Genomic DNA, 22,998 nt, shown 5'->3' on the forward strand with positions numbered 1-22,998 from the left:
CGAGTCTGAATGTACCCTTCGAAGGGTCCTGAGACATATCTGAGCAATTTTCTCCATAGCCAGTAGATGCCAGTATTGTAGCTGTACTGGAGCAGCTTGGCTAGGGGTGCAGCAAATTCTGGAGCATAAGTCTTCAGTACTGTTGCCAGAATATTGTCAGGGCCCATAGCCTTTGTAGTATCCAGTGCCTTCAGCCATTTATTAATATCACGTGGAGTGAATCAAATTGGCTGAAGTCTGGTATCTGTGATGCTGGGGACCTCCTGAGGAGGCCAAGATGAATCTCCACTCGGCACTTCTGGCTGAAGATTGTTGAGAATGCTTCAGCCTTATTGTTTGCAGTGATGTGCTGGGCTCCTCCATTATTGAGGATGGAGATATTTACGGAGCACCTCCTCCAGTGAGTTGTTAAATTGTCCACCATTATTCACAACTGGATGTGGCAGGACTGCGGAGCTTAGATCTGATCAATTGGTTGTGGACTTGCTGCTTATGCTGTTTGGCGTGCACACAGTCCTGTGTTGTAGCTTCACCAGTTTGACACCTAATTTTTAGACATGCCAGGTGCTGCTTCTGGCATGCCCTTCTGCATTCTTCATTGAGCAAAGGTTGATCTCCTGGCTTGGTGGTAATCGTAGAGTGGGGGATATGCTGGGTCGAGGTTACAGATTGTGATTGCTGCTGTTCATGGCCCGCAGCGCTTCATGGTTGCCCAGCCTCAATTTGCTAGATCTGTTCAAAATCCACTCCATTTTGTACAGCTGTAGCACCTCATCTCCACAATAACTGTATGCGGTCAATCCTACCTGTACTGTGATGGACAGATGCATCTGCGGCAGGTAGGCTGGTGAGGGTGAGGTCAATGCTGAGGACTCCCAAGGGAATTCCCTCTTGACTGTATACCACTGTGCTGTCACCTCTGCTGTGTGTGTCCTGCTGTGAGCTGGGACATACCTAGGGATGGTGATGAACATTATCTGTCAGGTATGATTTCCTGAGAATGACTAGTCTGTGAGACAGCTCCTATATGTAGGCCAGACCAGGTAAGGATAGCAGATTTCCTTCCCTAAGGGACATTTGTGAACCAGATGAGTTTTACTGACAATTGGCAGTGGTTTCATGGTCATCATTAGATTATTTATTGAATTTAAATTCCACCATCTGCCGTGGTGGGATTCGAACCTGGGTCTCTGGTCCAGTGACAATCCTACTATGCCACCTCTTGCCTCATAGGTTGAAAATGAATTTGTAATTCCTTCCAAAGTGCGCCAATAGCATGCAGTAAGAGCAGGGGAGATTCCTGGTCAGCCTTGTGATGGAAAGATATTGGAGCTTCTACCATCACTATCCATAGCTCCAAACTACAACATGTATGTAAAAGTGGATGGTGACACAGCAATTCAGACTCATTGGGTGGCCTATTGGCTCAGTTAGTTGGACAGCTGGTATGGATCAGATTAGTGCCAACAGCATGGGGTTCGATCCCTGTTCCATCTGGGTTGGATTCGGGACCTGCCTCCTTGCCATTCCTGTGGTGGAGCTTGTGGCAATGTACGTCAGACCTGCCTTTGGGCAGAGATGTCAAGGAGAAGATGGTTGGTCTGGAGTGTGGCTATATTTGAGTCAGTGGGATTTAAGATGTTTAGATTTTTCCTTGATGTGGGGATCCTCCATTAGTACTGAGTCTGTAGGTTGTTCCTCACTCCTGGAGTCTACCCACTTTTCTCCATCAGTTTCACTTCTCCTGACACAAGGGACTTTACCACCTTTCACAGCTTCAGGAACCCAGACACAAAGACAGCACTGACACTGGCAGATCTAACTAGTTACCACTTTAAATCAAATCAAACTTTCAGGCTGCCAGTTTACAGGGAGAATAGAATTCTGTATACAGCCTTGGGACTTAACCCTTTAGAAACTGAATCTAATGCAACAGAAATATCGACTTTTGCCAGCCGTGATTTAGTTAGCACACTTGGCTCTGACTCTGAGGTTGTGGATTCAAGTTGCACTCCAGAGACTTGTACTGTGGCTGACACTCCACTGCAGGACTGAGGGGGTGTTGCACTGTCAGAGGTACCAGCTTTGAGGTGAGTGAAACTACGGGTGGATGTAAGATGTCCCATGACACTACGTTGAAGAAGAGCAGGGGAATTATCCCTGATGTCCTGATCAATATGGATTCTGCAATCAATGTCAAAAACAGATCTAGTCATTATCACTTGCTGTTTGTGGGAGCTTGCTGGGTGCAAATTGGCTGCCACGTTTTTAAATTGCAACAGTGACTTCAAACATCATTTCATTGGCGATAAAGTCCTTTTGGACACCCTGAGTTCATCAAAGTTCATATATAAATGCATATCTTTTTTAGGGAAACATTATGCTTCCTGTGAACTGGAAATTATAAACCCGTTGATGGAGAAAGTATACCAGCCCACAGTGACATTGACACAGCGATATTGTGTACTGGACTCTTACTGTAGGCTTCTGAGTGTTTCAGTGAATAGGAAGACACCATGTTGACAAATCAGGTGGTTTGGGTTAAGTTAAAAAATGAATTTATTGTGAGTTATAAATCTTTCCAGAAGATACATAAAACAAGATGAACTACAACACAATATTCAGAACGTGGAATAAATCTTGGAAGAGGGTAAGGTGAACATATCACACCATTATTACATCAAGAGAATTCAGGTCTGCAGAAACACACCCCACTCCCTCTCCATACTCAGGATAGTAGTCCTCCCAGGCAGCAGAGTACAAACATTCCCCATGATATTAGTCAAACACCCATCACCTGAAGAGGATCTGTCTATAATGTACATCACCAACTAAAGCAGGGTCCGATTCTACCCCATGCCCACTCCTGAGAGCTGGCTCACTTTACTGTCACACCCACACTCTCTCAGAATACTACAGACAGAAGTTTCTTTAAAATCCCTGTGTTTTAGTCTGCCTCCCAATTCCGATGGTCATAAATTACACTGAACTTTAGAGCTGTAGAAGGAGCTCATTACCATCAAACAAATGCACCAATGGTTACAGAGATCCAGTGGTCACATGGACCAATAAGTTTCCAGTCCTGGAAGACACACTCCCCCAGGTGAGTTGGACAGCACTTTTAAATTCCAAACTCTGCCCTTTGGCCTGCCATCCACCACAATGCTTCTGTAGCTGTCAATCTGGTTTAACCACTCACTCATATATATCTTTTATACCCTTATTCCCAAAATTACCTTTATTCTCTTCCTTCCTGGTGGATCTCCCTGCTTCCAAAGTTCAAGGATCAAGATTTGAGCGTATCTGGTACACAATTGGTTTTGCCATCCATTGCCAGATCTGACTGGACCACATCAAGCACTAATGGTCCTGCTTTCCTCTGCCAAAACTGCTCATTACTCCAGGACCATCCTGAAGAGAAAAAATAACCCACAACTTTTCCTCCCCAAAACCAACTGTGTCCTTGTGGAAGTTATGTTCCAGCTGTACAGAGCTCTGTTTAGACCCTAACTTGAGAATAGTGTTCAGTTCTGGGCACCGCACCTCAGGAAGGATATATTAGCCTTGGAGGGAGCGCAGTGTAGATTCACCAGAATGTACCTGGGGCTAAAAGGGTTACATTCTGAGGATAGGTTGCACAGACTGAGCTTGTATTCCCTTGAATATAGAAAATTAAACAGTAATCTAATTGAGGTGTTTAAGATAATTAAACTATTTGATACGAGTAGTGAGATAGAAACTATTCCTCTGATGGGAGAGTTCAGAACAAGGGGGCATAGCATTAAAATTCGACCCAGGCTGTTCAGGGGCGATGTCAGCAAATACTTCTTCACAAAAAGGGGACTGGAAATCTGGAACTCTCTCCCCACAAAAATCTGTTCAGGCTTGAGGTCAATTGAAAATTTCAAAACTGAGATTGATAGGTATATTGTTAGGCAAGGGGATTAAGGGTTATAGAGCCAAGGCAGGTAGATAGAGTTAAGATACGGATCAGCCATAATCGAATTGAATGGTGTAACGGGCTCAAGGGATTACTCTAGCTCCTACATTCCTCAAATTCCTCTTCATTGCCCTCTCTACACTCATGTCCAACAACAGGCTCGAGGGATTATTCCAGTTCCTACATTCCTTACATTCCTCACGACTGCTGTCCCCATTGTCATCTCCAACTATAATTGGTCAGTGTCATTCTCTTCAACCTCCAGCTGAGCTTCCGACCCATAACCCTCTCCATCACATATATCGCCTACTTCTCCCTCTGTAACATTGCCCATTTCCAACACCCCCAACCCTCACATTAGTTCATCTGTTGAAATCCTCATCCTTGCTGTTGCTTCTAGACTAGACTAGAACATTCCATTGTTCTCCTGTCCAGCATCCCATCTTCCACCCTCCATTAACTTCAGGTCAGCTAAAACTCTGTGGTCTCTATCCTAATACACACACCTATCATCCCTGTGCTTGCTGACCTATACTGGTTCCCAATCCCCCAGTGCCTCCAATTTAAAATTCTCATATTCAAGTACAAATTGCTCCTTGGCCTCACCTCCTCCCTATCTCTGTCACTTCTAGCCCCATCTCCTTCCAAGATCTCTGCCTTACTCCAATTCTGGCCTTTAGTACAGCCACCCAGCCCCACTCCCTTCACCCGACCATGTCATCAAGGCTTCATGTTCATGAATTCCCTCCTTAAACCTCTCTGCATCTTTATCTCTCTCCCTTCCTTTAGGACCCTCCCAAAATCCCACCTTTTTGACCATATTGTTGGTCATCCCTTCCTAATATCACCTTCTTTGTTTCAGTATTAATTTTTCTCTGATTACATCTCTATGAAATACTTTGGGATGTTTGTCTATATTAAAGTGCTCTATAAATACAAGCTGTTATCCTCTCACATTCCCTCCAATTCTCAAGGTACTGATCCGGAGTATAGACTGTGGACATTGCTTGGCCTCTAGTGCTCTGTTCGAGTGACCATTCAGCATGTGTAGACCCAGACAGTGAATGTTTTGAGACAATGGAGACTCACAGCCAAGACACATCCTGCCCTCCCCTTGACTTCACAGCTGGGGTCACTGATGAGGAACAGCCGACTCTCCCCCTCCATAGACCAGAGATGCTACAGCTAATTGAAGTGCCTCTATTACTATCCCAGGAATTGTGCTGGTAGATCAGGAGCTGAAATCTTTCAAATCACTGAGTATCTGATTGTCTTCTTCGTCAGAATGAGAGTCAGTGAGTGACTTGTACCTGATGCTGCACTGAAAAGATACTGAATTTATACAGGAGCTTCTATACATATTGATGTCTTCTTCTGGTGATGTTTGGTGATCTGGTCAAAGGTTAAATTGCCTTCTTGAAACAATTGGACTGATAATGGGAGAGATGTGAGACAGAGACTGCTAAGACAGACAGTGCTTTAGAACAACAGCGAGCACTGGAGGGTAAACAAGACAGACAATTCTCAGTGTAACAGAAGCAGGTGACCCAACTCCAAGTCTGTGTGGAGACGTCGGTGTGTGGTGAGAGGAGGAGTAGGTGAAACAATCCTACACACACCACACTGGAAGGGTTTGTCTCCTGTGTGGGTTCACTGATGTTCCAGGAGGTCCAACAATTGTGTGAAGGCTTTATTACAGAACTCACTCCGACAGGGTTTGTACCCTGTGTGGGTGCACTGATGGACCAGGAGATACGCTGCCTGTGTTAACGCCTTGTCACATACCTCACACCTGAATGGTTTCTCCCGTGTGAATCCTCTGGTGTTGCAAGGGGGATGAAGATGCACAAAACCTCAAATTTTAGGCATTACTCCCATGTGGATTGTGTGATGTTGCATAAGGCTCGATAACTGTGTGAAGGCTTTTTCACAAACCTTGCACGTGAACAGCTTCTCCCCTGTGTGAATGCGTTGGTGTCTCACCAGCTCCGATGATCGTGCAAAGCCCTTATTACACACCTCACACCTGAAGGGTTTCTCCCTTGTGTGAATCCTCTGGTGCATCAAAAGCCTTGTGGATGTCGCAAAAGCTTTATCACAAACCACACACTTGAAGGGTTTCTCCCCTGCGTGGATTGTTTGATGTCTCGTAAGGCTCGATAATTGTGTGAAGGCTTGATCACAAATTTCGCACGTGAATGGTTTCTCTCCTGTGTGAATGTTGTGGTGTACGCGGAGGTTCATTAAATGCGAGAATGATTTGTTGCACACTTCACACTTGAATGGTCTCTCCCCTGTGTGAATGCGTTGGTGTGCACGGAGGCTTGATAACTGCGAGAATGATTTGTCACACACCTCGCATGTGAATGGCTTCTCCCCAGTATGAATGCGTTGGTGTCTGCAGAGGGTTGATGAGTATGAGAATGATTTGTCACAAACCTCGCACGTGAATGGCTTCTCCCCTGTGTGAATGCGCTGGTGTGTGTGGAGGTTCGATGACTGAGAGAATGATTTGTCACACACCTCACACTTGAATGGTTTCTCCCCTGTGTGAATCCTCTGGTGTGTCAGGAGCTCAGAGGATTCAATAAAAGACATCTCACAATTCTCACACCTGAAGGGTTTCTCCCCTGTGTGAACAGTCTGGTGCATCAGAAGCTTCGTAGATGTTGTAAAAGCTTTATCACAAACTTCACATTTGAAGGGTTTCTCCCCCGTGTGGATTCTCTGATGGACCAGGAGGCTTGATAGCTGTGTGAAGGCTTTGTCACAATCCTTGCATGTGAATGGTTTCTCTCCTGTGTGAATGCGTAGATGTACATGCAGATTTGATGACTCTGAGAATGATTTCTGACACACTTCGCACATGAACGGCTTCTCTCCTGTGTGAATGCGTTGGTGTGCATGGAGGTTCGATGACCGCGAGAAGGATTTGTTGCACACCTCACAAGCGAATGGTTTCTCATCTGTGTGAATGCGTTGGTGTTTGAGGAGGGTCCATGACCAGGGGAATGATTTCTCACACACCTCACATGTGAATGGTTTCTCACCAGTGTGAATCCGTTGGTGTACACGGAAGGTTGATGACTGAGAGAATGATTTGTTGCACACGTCGCACGTGAATGGCTTTTCCCCAGTGTGAGTGCGTTGGTGTGCGCGGAGGTGCCATGCATCAGACAATGATTTCTCGCACACTTCACACTTGAAAGGCTTCTCCCCAGTGTGGATCCGTTGGTGTCTCACGAGTGTTGATAATTGTGTGAAGGCTCGGTCACACACCTCACATTTGAATGGTTTCTCTTCCATGTAGCTGTTCAGCAGATGCACCTTGTGTGTTAGAAGACCTTATGAGCTTGTGCAGCCGTCCTCACACTTGAACAGCCTCTCACCTGTAGGAATAAGTCAGTGGTTCATGAGGCTCGATGAATGATTGAAGCACTCACCACACTTGGAGCCCACTCACACTCTTCCCAGCTTCACCCTGACTGATTTCCAGATGATGGTTTCACTGCCCAATCTTCTCTGTTGAGCAATGCTGTGAAGGGATTGGATGTCTTCCCGCAGTTGTTTCTTGGGTGATGGTCAGGATTGCTCTGCGGTGCCTATCCTTTCTGTATTCTCTGGTGTAGTATGGTGCAATCTCTCTGTAAAACAGGAAAAGGAAACATGATTTCCTCAAACTCCCTCTCCTCCTTTGCTGAAGGGACTGACTCCTCAGTTGGAGACTGTTCCACAGTGAGTGCCAGTCTGCTATTCCCCTGTGTGAGGGAATCAGATGCAAGTCCTTTCTTTTTCCTCACTTGACTGTCACACACCCTCTGTTTCCAGCAGGGACACTAGATAGTTACCAGGAGAGGACATGGCAACTTTCCTCCGCCTGCACCCCCACAGCCCCGCTGCCACTCCTGCCCCTGCCCCTACAAACCCTGCATTTTTGCAGACACATAGAGGGCAATGGAAAAGACAGTTGGGCAGAGTGTAAATAAGCTGGCATCACTGAATCACAGCAACTTGGAAATCTGGAAACATCCCAGACTCCTCCGTCACCGTCCCTGGGTATGTCCCATCCAACTTACAGGTGGGGAAGTCTCAATATTGACTCCATGGAGTCTCATGGCTTCAGGTCAAACAAGTTCAAGGAAAACTATCTCTCCCCTCCCAACTGATGAATGAGTACTTCACCATGTTAATCATCATGAGGGAAGTTGGCTAAGGACAGATCCCAAAACTGGGTATCCATGAGGTACAGTGAGCCATCAGCAGCAGCAGGATTGTATTCCACCACAATCTCACAGCTCGGCACAGCCCTCATTCCATGATTATCATCAAACCAGTAGATAGACATTTCAGGAACAGCATTGGGTCGAGTTTAGTGTCCAGATTTGAACCGAAGAAAGGGACTATAGAGGGCTACATGCAGGCTAAACACCACTATCTAGTGAAAAAACAGGTCTCAGAGTGAAGGCACCCCTGGGTAGCAGCAACCACAATATGATTAAATTTTACACCCACTTTGAACGAGAGAATAGTGGGTTTAAGATTAGTATTTTAAACTTAAGCAAGCACTACTATGTGGGCATGAAAGCTGAGCTTTCAAAGTACTAGGTTAGGGGATAGATCAATAGAAAAGCAGTGGCAGACATTTAAGGGGATATTTCAGAATACTCATGGTAAGTATTAGACTATACAAGAAAGAAAAATTCTAAGGGGAGCACCCACCATCCATGATTAACTAAAGTAGTTAAGGAAAGCATCAAACTTAAGGAAAAAGCATATAACTGCACAAAGATGAGTGGGAGGACAGATGACTGGTCAGAATATAAAGAACAGCAGAGAATGACTAGAAGGTGAATCAGGAGAAAGAAATTCAAGTATGAGAGAAAGCTAGCTAGAAATGTAAAAACGGAGAGTAAGATTTTCTACAGGTATTTACAAAGGAAAAACGTAAAGTGAGTGTTGGTTCTTTAGATAGCGTTAAAATGGGGAGTTAATAGCAGATAATGAAGAAATGGCAGATGAAATGAACAAATATTTTGCTTCTGTCTTCACTATAGAGGATACCAAAAATACTCCAGTAATAAGTGTAAACCAAGAGGTGGAAGAGAGAGAGGAACTTGGTGAAATTACAATCACTAGAAAAGCACTTCTGAGCAAATTGATTGAGCTGCGGGCTGAAAAGTCTCTGGGCCCTGATGGACTTGATCCTAGGGTCTTAAAAAAGGTGGCTTATGAGGCAATAAATGAAATGGATGTTAATTTTCCAAAATTTGCTAGATTATTGAAACATTCTATCAGACGGGAAAGTAGCAAATATAACCCCTTTATCAAGAAGGGAGTGAGGCATAAAACAGGAAACTACAGGCCAGTTAACTTGACGTCTGTCATGGGGAAGGTGTTAGAATCGATCATTAAGGAAGTACTTGGCTGGGTACTTTGAGAAACTCAGGGTAATTGGGAAGAGCCAGCATGGTTTTGTGAAAGGAAAATCATATTTAACTAATTTATTGGAGTTCTATAGGGGAGTGACATGTGCTGTGAATAAAGGGAAGCCTGTAGACATGCTGTTCCTCGGATTTCTTGAAGGCATTTGATAAGATGCCACATCAAAGGTTACTGTGGAAAATAAAAGCTCATCGTGTAGGGGGCAACATATTAGCATGGATAGAAGATTGGCTGGCTGGGAGAAAACAGAGTATGCATAAATGAGTCATTTTCTGATTCGCAAGACGAGTGGAATCCCACAGGGATCTGTGCTGGGGCCTTTTTACAATTTACATCAATGACTTAGTTGAGGGGAGTGAAGGTATGGTAACTAAGTGTGTAGACAACGCAAAGGTAGGTAGGAAAGAATGTTGTGAAGAGGACATAAGGTTGCGGATGGATATAGATAGGTTGAGAGGGGCCAAAAATCTGGCAGATGGAGCAAAATGTAGAAAAATGTGAAGTTGTTCACTTCGGCAGGAAGAATGTAAAAGCAGAACATCACTTAAATGCAGGACGGCTGCAGGATTCCAAGGTGCAGATGGATATAGGTGTTCTACTGCGTGAGTCACGAAAAGTTAGTATCCTGATACAGCAAGTAATTAAGAAGGCTAATGGAATGCTATCCTTTATTACAAGAGGGATTGAACATAAAAGAAAGGATGTTATGCTTCAATTATACAAGGCATTGGTGAGACCATGTCTCGAATATTATGTGCAGTTTTGTCATGTAAATGCATTGGAGGTGGTTTGCTAGATTGGTACCTGGAATGAGCAGGTTGACTAATGAGGAAAGGTTGGACAGAATGGGTTTGGTTTCACTGGAGCTTAAAAGAGTGAGGGGCAACTTGATTTAAGTGTATAAGATCCTGAATGGTATTGATAAGGTGGATGTGGGTGAGTCAAGAACTAGGGGCACTGTTTTAAAATTAGGGGTTGCCCCTTTAGGACAGAGATGAGGAGAAATTTTTTCTCAGAGGGTTGTGCAACTTTGGAACCACTGTCTCCCAAGGTGGTGAAGGTGGGAACATTGAGTATTTTTAATGCAGAGATAGATAGATTCTTGTTAGGCAAGGGAATCCAAGGATATTGCAAGTAAATGGGAATATTGAATTTGAAACACAAATAGATCAGCCATGATCTTATTGAATGGCGGAAAAGTCTCGAGGGGCCAAATAGCCTGCTTCTGCTCTTATTTCTTATGTTCTTATGTATCGAAACAGCCTCCCAACCAACAGATCAGAGCAAAACTCTGTACTCCTACCACGTGTTGCTTTGTGGACGTCCAGAATTGTGGACAACCAGTCAAGTAACAGGAGAAAGTAGCTCCATGAACACCTCCATTCTCAACCATATTGGAGTCTGGTGCAAGACAGAACATTAAAGTGTCTTCAGCCAAAAATAGTGAGCGGATGCTCTAACACAGCCTCACCCTGCGGTGCTGTCAGAACCCTCCAGACCACTGAAACCCCTCCCAGTGTTGAGAAGGAGTCAGGAGTGTGTTATGAACGCAAAGTTTGTAAGAATGTTATGTTTTAAACTGTCTTTGTAATTTAAGGCAAAATAGAATGTCCTGGAAAGGGGGACTCGGGAGAGGTTACATAACCCTGCCTAGCAACAGGTATCTTAATTACCGTCGCGATAGGTTGGGACTTGCCAAGCAAGATGTAATGCTGTGCTGAAGATAACAGCAGCTGGACTGTACCTATCTTCTGTCTCAAGATTTGGGATGGAGAGAGAGAGACCGAGACCAAACACTGCAGCAAATATGGTCAACAGAGTGTCCTTTCTGTGGTCTACCAGGCAGAATGCTGCAGAAAACACAGTCTCCAGCTGAAGAGATGCACCACATAGCAATCTAAATCCTCCAGAAGATTTTTCCTGGCATGGTCAGGGAAGTAATCGCTCAAGGGGGCTTCAATGTTGGCAGTCGGTTCAGAAGTTCTATGGAAACACAGAAATTAACATTTTGACAGACACTCAAAGTTACACTTCAGTGAAACAGGGAGAAACGAAGAGCTGAGGGTGACGTTGGACTGATTCCTTTAAAAACTATGATTCTGCAGATAGCGGGACATAAAGTATAAATGTGGTGTGGGGTGTTCGCTTAGGTTAATAGTTAATGGAGGGGATATCTTTTCTGTATTTTTATGTAATAGGTGCCTACTAGATATTGTTTAGTCAATATTGCTTCTAGTTGGTTTGTTCGAGTAAAAGTCTTAAAATTGTCATGCAATTCCTTTAAGGTGTTCACTGGGAATTTAAATATTTTTTGAAATTTTTCAGTCTCTACAGGTATTGCAACAATACCTTGAAAAATACCACGAGAAAAGAGTAACTGGTCATTATCACGTTGCTGTTTGTGGGAGCTTGCTGTGCGGACAGTGGCTGCCATGTTTCCCATATTACAACAGTGACCACTTCAAAAATACTTTGTTGGCTGTAAGTGGTTTGGGACATCTGGTTGTGAAAGGCTCTATATAAATGCAAGTCTTTTTTTTCTGAGGATGTTACAGAGATGGGGGTGTTAGAGGTCTTTGAAAAGACAGGAAATATCCAGATCCCAACACACAGACAGAACTGACCATTCACAGTCCACAGGATAATAACCAGCTCCCAACACACACACACACACACACACGGAACTCAACAATAGGAAATCAGTAAGAATCCTCAGACACTCTGCACCTCCCAGATAATTACACCTCACCTTCTCATATTCAGTAATGACCCAGCAACAAAACTCAGCCTGTAAATCAGAAGGGAAATGCTTCCAATAAACACACTCAATATCCAGCACACAGCTCCAGTCAAACAGCTCAGCACAAAGCACTGAGTAAACAGCTCTCTCAGCTGGATCTTCTCACACAGCATAAGGGGCATTTCCACACCTGATTCCCCACAGGATAGTCATACTGCCTGAACATTAGTGTGGATATTATGTGATGTAATTATTATAAATTCTGTTCCTTCACTCACCATCTCCTCACTTGGTTTTCAGTCCCTACAGGAAGTGAACCAGCTGTGGAAGAGGAAGAGGAGAGAATGGGCAGAGTGGGTGGGCTCTCTGATTGACGTCTCTCACAGCCAATCGAAATATTTCTGGAGTAACATGAGTTTCCTGAAGCTTGGGAAACTGACCGGTGAAACGGAGGCGACTTTGAGCAGCAGATCAGGTGGGGATTTAAACTTGTCATTGTCCCATCTGAATAAAACCTCATTTATTGCAGCTGCTGTCTCAGTTCCTCCTGATAAACGTTTGACAGAGATTTCTAGTGTGGGAATAGCATTCTTCATCCTCAGAGGCTTTCAGACAACATCAGTGTGGGATGTGTAGCCTTGGATGTGTTTGACAGCAGATCAGAAGAGGAAGACCCACAGCATCCAAGGCAGTGGGGTCAGCACATGTATGGGTGAGAGGGGCAGGGTGGGGAAGAGGGGGCCAACAGGGAGAGGGAGTGCAGAAAAGAGAGTGGGGAGGAGATTTAGCCAGTGTTTGAGGAGAAACCCTGTTGCTCGGTGAGTCTGACTCGGGGAGTGATTCTGTGCTCGGAGCGGAGGGATGAAGGGAGCGGGGAGAGCAGGGGTGTGAGCGGTGGGGGCTGGCAGTGAGCACGGAGGGGGCAGTGAGAGCAGTGTGCAGGCTGTGAAATCAGGGGGAATGCTGGGTTGCGGGGCCAGTGAGATCCGTGGGGCAGTGAGAGTGGGGTGGGGTGGTGAGAGAGATGTGGGGGGTGCAGCTGGTGAGAGCAGGGGTTGTTTTCTGACAAAAGGAAGAGCCACCAAATGTCCAACCTAGTTTCTGATGAAAAGTCATCTTGAGCTGAAACATTAACTGGGTTTTTCTCCACAGATGCTGCCCGACCTGCTGAGTATTTCCAGCTTTTATTGTTTTGATTCTAGTTTTTAAAGCACAAAAACAGATATACGAACATACAAATTAAGAGCAGAAATAGGTTATTTGGTCCCTCAAGCCTTGTTCCACCATTCAATAATATCATGGCTGATCCGTTTGTGTTTCAAATTCCACATTCACATTTACCCTGATAATCTTTGATTCCCTTGCCTAACAAGAATCTATCTACCTCCATCTAACAAGAATCTATCTACCTCCATCTTAAAGATATTCAGTGACCCTGCCTCCACCACCTTCTGAAGCAGAGTTCCAAAGTCACACAATCCTCAATGAAAAAAATTCTCATCACTTCTGCCATAAAAGGGCAGCCCCTAATTTTAAAACAGTGCCCCCTAGTTCTTGACTCACCCACATGAGGAAACATCCCTTCCACGTCCACCTTGTCAAGACCGTTCAGGATCTTATATACTTCAATCTTCAAAACTCCAATGGAAACAAACCCAGTCTGTCCAACCTTTCCTCATAAGACAACCCACTCATTCCAGGTATCAATCTAGCAAACCACCTTTGAACTGCCTCTAATGTATTTACATCCTTAAATAAGGAGACCAAAGCTGCACACAGTGTTTGAGATGTGGTCTCACCAATGCCCTGTATAACTGAGGCATAACATCCTTACTTTTATGTTCAATTCCTCAAAGGATAGCATTCCATTAGCCTCCTTAATTACTTGCTGTACTTGCATACTAACTTTTTCTGACTTATGCACTAGAGCGCCTAGATCCCTCTGCACCTTGGAATTCTGCAGCCGTTCTTTAAGTCATATTCTACTTTTTAATTCTTCCTGCCAAAGTGAACATCTTCACATTTTCCCACATCTTCCTCCGTCTGTCAGATTTTTGCCCACTGATGCAAATATCTATATCCGTCTGCAAACTCCTTATATCCTCTTCATAACATACCTTCCTACCTACCTTTGTGTCGTCTGCAAATTTAGCTACCCTGACTTCATGCTCCTCGTCTAAGTCAATTATTTAAATTGTAAAATGTTGAGGCCCCAACAAAGACCCCTGCAGAACTCCACTAGTCACATCCTGCCATTCAGACAAACACTCATTTATGCATACTCTCCTTTTTCTGCCTGTCATCCAATCTTCTATCCAGGCTTATGTGTTACCCCCAATACTATGAGTTTCTATTTTCCGCAATACCCTTTGATGTGGCACCTTATCAAATGCCTTTTGGAAATCCAAGTACAGTACATCTACAGACTCCCCTTTATCCACAATGCATGTTACTCCTTCAAAGAACTCCAATAAAGTGGTTAAACACAAATTTCCCTTTCACAAAACTATGCTGACTCTTCCTGATTACCTTGGGTTTTTCTAAGTGCCCAGTTATAACCTCTGTAATGACTAATCCTAACACCTTCCCCACAACACATGTCAAGCTAACTGGCTGATAGTTTCCTGTTTTCTGCCTCCCTCCCTCCCTTCTTGAATAGCGGGGTTATTTGTGCTACTTTCCATTCTGACGGAACTTTGGAAAATTAACATCAACGTATCAATACCTCATTTGCCACCTCTTTTAAGTCTCTAGAATAAAGTCCACCAGGACCCCAAGACTTGTCAGCCTACAACTCCATCAGTTTGCTCAGTACCGTTTTCCCAGTGATTGTAATTTCACCAAGTTCCTCTCTCCCTTCCATCTCCTGATTTACAGCTATCACTGGAATGTTTTTGTTTCCTCTATAGCGAAGACAGAAGCAAAATATTTTTTCATTTCATCTGCCACTTCCTCATGATCTACTATTAACTCCCCATTGTCACTCTGTAGAGGACCAACACTCAGTTTACTCACTCTTTTCCTTTTTAAATATCTGTAGAAACCCATGCTATCCGTTTTTACATTTTTAATTAGCTTCTCTCATGCTCTAATTTCTTTCTCCTGATTAATCTTTTAGTCATTCTCTGCCATTCTTTATATTATGACCAATTATCTGACCTCCCACTCATCTTTGTGCAATGATATGCTTTTTCCTTAAGTTTGATGCTTTCCCTAACTTCTTTAGTTAACCATGGATGGTGGGTCCCCATCTTCGAATTTTTCTTACTCTAAGTATTCTGAAATATCCCCTTAAATATCTGCCACTGCTTTGCTGTTGATCTATCCTCTAGCCTGGAATCCCAGTTCACTTCAACTAGCTCAGATTTCATGCCCACTTAGTTGCCCTTATATATGTTTAAAATACTAGTCTTAAACCCACTATTCTCCCTTTCAAACTAGGTGTAAAATTCAATCATATTGTAATCGCTACTACCTAGGGGTGCCTTTATTCTTGTCACATTACACAATACCAAGTCTAATATAACCTGCTCTCTGGTTGTTTCCAGAAGGTGCTGCTCTAAGAAACCATCTTGAAAGCACTCTGTGAACTCCTCATCCAGGCTATTACTTCCAATTGACACGTGGATTAAAATCACCCATGATTATTGCCATCCCTTTATCATGAACACCCAATATTTCTTCTTGTATACTTTGTCCTACATTGTGGTTACTCTTAGGGGTCTGTAGACCACCCCCACTAGTGACTTCTTTCCCCTACTATTCCTCATCTCCACCCAAACTGATTCTCCATCCTGATATCCTAAACCAAGGTCATCTCAAACTATTGATCCTTTATTAAGTGTTTCCCCTCCACCTTTATGGCACATCCTATTCTTTTTGAATATCATATATCCCATAATATTCAGAACCCAATCCTTGTCATCCTACAGCCACGTCTCCATAATGGCTATCAGATCATATTTATTTTCTTCAATGTGCACTATCAATTCATTTACTTTGTTATGGATGCTACCATTCAGCCCAACAGCTTTCCACAGGTGTGTATGCTCCGCTTGAGCTTCCTCCCTACCTATTCTATCTCATCCTATTATCAGATCCTTCTACTCCTGTCTCCCTAATGTACTTACCTGGCTTCCCATCAAATACATTGAAACTATTTGCCTCAACCATTCCCTGTGGTAGCAAGTTTCACATTATAATCATTCTCTTGGTAAAGAAGTTTCTCCTGAATTCCTCATTGGATTTATTATTCACCATCTTATATTTCTGGCCCCTAGTTTTGAACACCCCCACACAAGTGGAAACATCTTCTCCCCTTTTACCCCCAAATTCTTAATTTTATAATTCATAATTTTAAAGATTTCTACTATTTCACCCCTCAGCCTTCTGTTTTCTTGGGAAATGAGTGTCAGCCTGTTCAGTCTTTCCTGATAGTTGCAATCTCTTTAATTCTCAATATTATCCATATAAATGTTTTATGCACCTCTCCAGTTCCTTTACGTTCTTTTTCAATATGGAAACCAGAACTGTGCACAGCTCTCCAAGTGTGGTCTAACCAAGGTTCTATACAATGTCACTTGCCACTGTCAGTCCAAGCCTGGATATTGTCCAAGTCTTGCTGCATTTGGACATGGTATCTAGGAGTCGTGAATGGTGCTGAACATTGTGCAATCATCAGCGAACATCCCCACTTCTGACCTAATGATGGAAGGAAGGTCATTGATGAAGCAGCTGAAGATGGTTGGGCCGAGGACACTACCCTGAAGAACTCCTGCAGTGATGTCCTTAAACTGAGATGACTGACCTCCAACCACCACAATCATCTTCGTTCGTGCTAGGTATGACTCTAACCAGCGGAGACTTTTGCTCCGGATTCCCATTGACTCCAGTTTTGCTATGGCTCCCTTGATGCCCTACTTAGTCAAATGCTGCTTTGATGTCAAGAACAGTCACTCTCTCCTCGCCTCTGGAGTTCAGCTCTTTTGTCCACGTTTGAACCAAGGCTGGAATGAAGTCAGGAGCTGAGTGACCCTGGCGGAACCCGAACTGAGCATCAGTAAGTAGGTTGTTGCTGACTAAGTGTCGCATGATAGCACTGTTGATGATCCCTTCCATCAAGAGTAGATTGATGGGGCAGTTATTGGCCGGGTTGGATTGGTCCTGCTGTTTGTGTACAGGGTATTCCTGGGGTGAAGGGGATGGGGGGGGGTGGGGGGGTGGTGGTGAAGGAGGGGGGATGGGGGGGTGAAGGAGGGGGGCTGGGGGGGTAACAGAAGGGGATGGGGGTGAAAAAAGGGGATATGGGAGGGTAAAGGAGGGGGCTATGGGGGTGGGGTATGGGGTAGAGAGGGGGTTAAACGGCTGAGATGCTGGATCCCGCCCAAGGCTCAGATTTACTGGTGCGCACCTCCAATTCCAGCACCGACCACGTGACAGACACTCGGGCTCGCCCTTTCTCAGATTCCAACTCGAGAACGCTGAGCACCAACCGCCGTTGGGCGCGTCAGAACTACAACTCCCATCAGACGCGATTTCCGTGTCACCGATTCCACACTGCCGCACTTCAGGGAGGGTCACATGCAGCTTCAGGTAATGTAGTTCTGACCGATTGATTGAAAGGAAAGAGACGCCCTCTCCTCTGTGATTGGTTCATACGAGTGATTTACATTTAAATCATGGAAGAATTTCACTTATTTCTTTTTCTGATTGGCTGTGCGAGATGTCAATCAGAGAGCCCACCCACTCTGCCCATTCTCTCCTCTTCCTCTTCCACAGCTGCTTCACTTCCGGTAGGGACTGAAAACCAAGTGAGGAGATGGTGAGTGAAGGAGCAGAATTTATAATAATTACATCACATAATATCCACACTAATGTTCAGGCAGTCTGACTATCCTGTGGGGAATCAGGTGTGGAAATGCCCCTTATGCTGTGTGAGAAGATCCAGCTGAGAGAGCTGTTTACTCAGTGCTTTGTGCTGAACTGTTTGACTGGAGCTGTGTGTTGGATATTGAGTGTGTTTATTGGAAGCATTTCCCTTCTGATTTACAGGCTGAGTTTTGTTGATGGGTCATTACTGAATCAGAGAAGGTGAGGTAATTATCTGGGAGGTGCAGAGTGTCTGAGGATTCTTACTGATTTCCTATTGTTGAGTTCTGTGTGTTTGTTGGGAGCTGGTTATTATCCTGTGGACTGTGAATGGTCAGTTCTGTCTGTGTGTTGGGATCTGGATGTTTTCTGTCTTTTCAAATCCCTCCAAGACCTCCCAGCCTCCTATCTCTGAATTTTGGAGAGGGTACAGAAGATATTTACTCGAATAGTTCCAGGATTGAGGGATTACAGTTATGTGGTTAGACCAGAGAAGCTGGGATTGTTTCCCTTAAAGCAGAGAAGGCTAAGACGAAATTTTTTAGGGATGTTTGAAGTCATGAAGGGTCTAGATAGAAGAAATAAAGAGAAAGTTTCCATTGGCAGTAGTGTCAATAACTAGAGGTTACAGATAAAAGATGACTGGCAAAAGAATCAGGTGATGAGGGAAAACATTTTTACACAATGTGTGGTTAGTATTTGGACTGCACTGCCTGATAGGACAACGGATGCAGACTCAATAATCACCTTCACCAGGCTCAAACCTGGACTCTAAACTATACCCAGTGCTGCTCCTGACATGTCTATCTACTAGTTTGATGATAATTATGGAATGAGGGCTGTGAGATTTTGGTGGAATACAATCCTGCTGCTGCTGATGGCTCACTGCACCTCATGGATACCCAGTTTTGGGATTTGTCCTTAGTCTACTTCCCTAGTGATGATTAATATGGTAAAGTACTCATCCATCAGCTGAGAGGGGAGAGGTAGTTTTCCTTGAAATTGTTTGACCTGAAGCCATGACATTCCATAGAGTCAATATTGAGACTTCCCCACCAGTGGGATGGGGACAAACCCAGGAATGGTGACAGAAGAGTCTGGGATGTTTTCAGATTGATATGATTCTGTGACAATAGTTCAGCGTGAATTGATAACCCGTTATACACTCTGCCCAACTGTCTTTTCCATTGCTCTGACAGTGTCTGGGAGGTGGGTGGGTGGAGGAAAGAAAGTGGATACATTGTCAGATCCTGGTCACTATCCAGTGTCCCTGCTAGAAAAAGTGTGTGTAACAGTCAAGTGAGGAAAAAGAAATAACTTGCATCTGATCCCCACAGGGGAATAGCAGACTGGCACTCACTGTGGAACAGTCTCTAACTGAGGAGTCAGCCCCTTCAGCAAAGGAGGAGAGGGAGTTGGAGGAAATCATGTTTCCTTTTCCTGTTTTACAGAAGGATTGCACCGTACTGCACCAGAGAATACAGAGAGGATAGACACTGCAGATAGATCCTGACCATTACCCAAGGAACAACTGCACAACTGTGGGAAGACATCCAGTCCCTTCACAGCATTGCTCAACGCAGAGAAGGTTGGGCAGTGAAACCATCATCTGGAAATCGGTCAGGTCGGGGAGCTTTGACATATTATCAGATCTGAAACTGGTCAGTGGTGAGGAACCTTCCATCAGAACCAATCTTTCTGAAGGTTTGGCTGTGGGCGATCGGTCAGGGTGAGGCTGGGAAGAAGTGTGAGTGGCTCCAAGTGTGGTGAGAGCTTCAATCATTCATCGAACCTCATGAACCACTGACTCATTCCTACAGGTGAGAGGCTGTTCAAGTGTGAGGTGTGTGAGCAGGGCTCCACAGGCTCATAAGATTTCCGAATATTCAAGGTGCATCTTCTGTGCAACTGTAATCACAAGAAAAGCTTCATGGAAGAGAAACCGTTCAAGTGTGACGTGTGCAACAAATCATTCTCGTGCTCATCTCACTTCCTCGTACATCAACGCACTCATACAGGGGAGAAACCATTTACCTGTGATGTATGCAGTAAATCATTCTCTCAGTCAGTGACCCTCCGTGTCCACCAACGCATTCACACAGGGGAGAAACCATTCAAGTGTAAGGTGTGTGACAAAGCCTTCACACAGTTATCGAGCCTCTTGGTCCATCAGGCAATCCACACAGGGGAGAAACCGTTCAAGTGTGAAGCTTGTGATAAAGCTTTTCCGACATCTACAAGACTCCTGGAACACCAGAGCATTCACACCGGGGAGAAACCATTCACCTGCAGAGTGTGTGACAAATCATTCTCGCGCTCATCTCATTTTCGTGTACACCAACGTATTCACACTGGGGAGAAACCATTCACGTGTGAAGTGTGTAACAAATCATTCTCGCGGTCATCGACTCTCCGCGAACACCAACGCCTGCACACTGGGGAGAAGCCATTCAAGTGTGAGGTGTGTAATAAGGGATTTGCACAACTACCAGGCCTGGTGAGTCACCGGCGCATTCACACAGGGGAGAAGAAAACATTCACGTGTGAGGTGTGTAATAAGGACTTTGAACAACTATGGGGTATGTTGGACCACCGTCGTATTCACACAGTGGGAAAGCCAAGTGAGGTGTGTGACTGAATCTTCACGCAGTCAATGAGGATGAGGATTTCAACAGCAGATAGACGAATGTGGGGGTGGGGATCGTTGGAAATGGGTGATGTTACCGAGGAGGTAGTAGGCGATATTTGTGATGGAGAGGGTTATGGGATCAGAAGCTCAGCTGAAGATTGAAGAGGATGATACTGATCAATTGTTGTTGGACATGAATGTGGAGAGGGCAATGAAGAGGAATTTGAGGAATGTAGGAGCTAGAGTAATCCCTTGAGCCCGTTACACCATTCAGTTCGATCATGGCTGATCCGTATCTTAACTCTATCTACCTGCCTTGGCTCTATAACCCTTAATCCCTTTGCCTAACAATAAACCTATCAATCTCAATTTTGAAATTTTCAATTGACCTCCAGCCTGAACAGATTTTTGTGGGGAGAGAGTTCCAGATTTCCAGTCCCCTTTTTGTGAAGAAATGTTTGCTGACATCACCCCTGAACAACCTGGCTCGAATTTTAATGTGATGTCCCCTTGTTCTGGACTCTCCCACCAGAGGAATAGTTTCTCTCTAACTACTCTATCAACTCGTTTAATCATCTTAAACACCTCAATTAGATTACTGCTTAATTTTCTACATTTAGGGGAATACAACTCAGTCTGTACAATCTGTCCTCATAATTTACACCCTTTGAGCCTCAGGAACATTCTGGTGAATCTACACTGCTCTCTCTCCCAGGCCAGTATATCCTTCCTGAGGTGCGGTGCCCAAAACTAAACACAGTTCTCCAGATAGGGTCTAAACAGAGCTCTGTACAGCCGGAACATAACTTCCACAAGGACACAGTTGGTTTTGAGGAGGAGAAGTTGTGGGTTATCTTCTCAGGATGATTCTGGAGTAATGAGCAGTTTGGACAGAAGAAAGCAAGTTCACTTGTGCTTGATGTGGTCCAGTCAGATCTGGCGATGGATGGCTAAACCAGTTGTGTACCAGATATGCTCAGCTCTTCACCCCTTGAACTTGAGAAGCAGGGAGATCAATCAAGTAGGAAAAAAGTAAAGGGCTTTTTTTTGGGGGGAGGGGGTGGGGAGGAAATAAGGGTGTGGAAAGTGGATATGAGTGAATGGTTAAATCAGATTGCCGACAATAGAAACACTGTGGTGAATGAAGGGTCAAAGGGCAGAGAGTTGAGAATTAGTTTTTGAGTTTGTGTGTTAGTAAAGTGGGTATGGGGTAGAATCGGACCCTGCTTTAGTTAGTGAATTATAGACAGATCCTCTTTTGGTGATGGGTCTCTGACTAATATCATGGGCAATGTTTGTACTCTCCTGTCTGGGAGGACTACTATCCTGAGTATGGTGAGGGAGTGGGTATAAGTCTCTACAGACCTGAGTTCCCTCAGCCCATCATACCTCGATGTAATAACAGTGTGATATGTTCACCTTACACTCTTCCAAGATTCATTTCATGTTCTGGGAAAGATCTTGAGTCATTTTCAAATGCTTTCATTTTACTTGCTTCGAAGTTTATGCAAGCTGAATGTTTTGTTTGTCTGCTGTTTTATCAATCTTCTGTATACATTTATAACTCATAATAAATTCATTCTTTTAGCCTAACCCAAACTACCTGGTTTGTCAGCATGGTGTGTTGCTATTCACTCAGGAGCCTACAGTAAGAGCACTGTACACAGTATATTGGTCAATGTCGCTGTGGGCTCTATCAATGTGTTTATAATTTCCAGTTCACAGGAAACATTACATTTCCCTAAGAAAGAAGAGCTTGAATTTCAATATCAACCCTAACTTTTCCGTAAAAAAGAATGACTTGCATTTATATATCAAATTTCGTGAACTCGGCATCCAAAAGCACTTTACAACCAATGAAGTACTTTTGAAGTGTGCCATTGTTGTAATGTAAGAAACATGTTAGCCAATTTATGCATAGCAAGCTCGCAGAAACAGCAATGTAATAATGACCAGATATCTGTTTCTGTGACATTGATTGCAGGATCCATATTGGTCAGTACATCAGGGATAATTCCCCTGCTCTTCTACGATGCAGTGTCATAGGATCTTTTACATTCACCTGAGAGGGCAGATGGGGGCATTGGTTTAACTCATCTGAAAGATGGTACCTCTGATAGTGCAGCACTCCCTCAGTACTGTACTGGAGTGTCAGCCTCAGTGCTCATGTCTCAGGAGTGACACTTGAACCCGCAATCTTCTGACTCAGAGACGAGAGTGCTAACTAAGCCATGGCTGACAATAGCTTATAATACTTCTGTTGTATTAGATTCTGTTTCTAAGGGGTTAAGTCCCAAGGCTGTGTACAGAAAGCTTTTCCTCTGTGAACTGGCAGCCTGAAAGTTTGATTTGATTTAAAGTGGTAACTAATTAGAGCTG

At 44.2% G+C, this 22,998-nt stretch overlaps 1 protein-coding gene and 1 pseudogene across 1 annotated transcript; one reads left to right on the forward strand and one right to left on the reverse strand.

The window, feature by feature from the left end:
• The window catches only part of LOC121291237, a 33,051-nt pseudogene extending 20,617 nt beyond the window's left edge, over positions 1-12,434 (reverse strand).
• On the forward strand, positions 12,428-22,210 carry LOC121291795 (zinc finger protein 239-like). Its single transcript, XM_041213368.1, has 2 exons — positions 12,428-12,597; positions 19,442-22,210. Exon 2 carries the CDS (start codon positions 19,921-19,923, stop codon positions 20,626-20,628), a length of 708 nt encoding a protein of 235 aa, XP_041069302.1. The 5' UTR covers positions 12,428-12,597; positions 19,442-19,920; the 3' UTR covers positions 20,629-22,210.
• Positions 22,211-22,998: the final 788 nt, after the last annotated feature.

The sequence above is a fragment of the Carcharodon carcharias genome, chromosome 19, assembly GCF_017639515.1.
Source record: "Carcharodon carcharias isolate sCarCar2 chromosome 19, sCarCar2.pri, whole genome shotgun sequence".
In the NCBI taxonomy this organism is placed as follows: Eukaryota; Metazoa; Chordata; class Chondrichthyes; order Lamniformes; family Lamnidae; genus Carcharodon; species Carcharodon carcharias.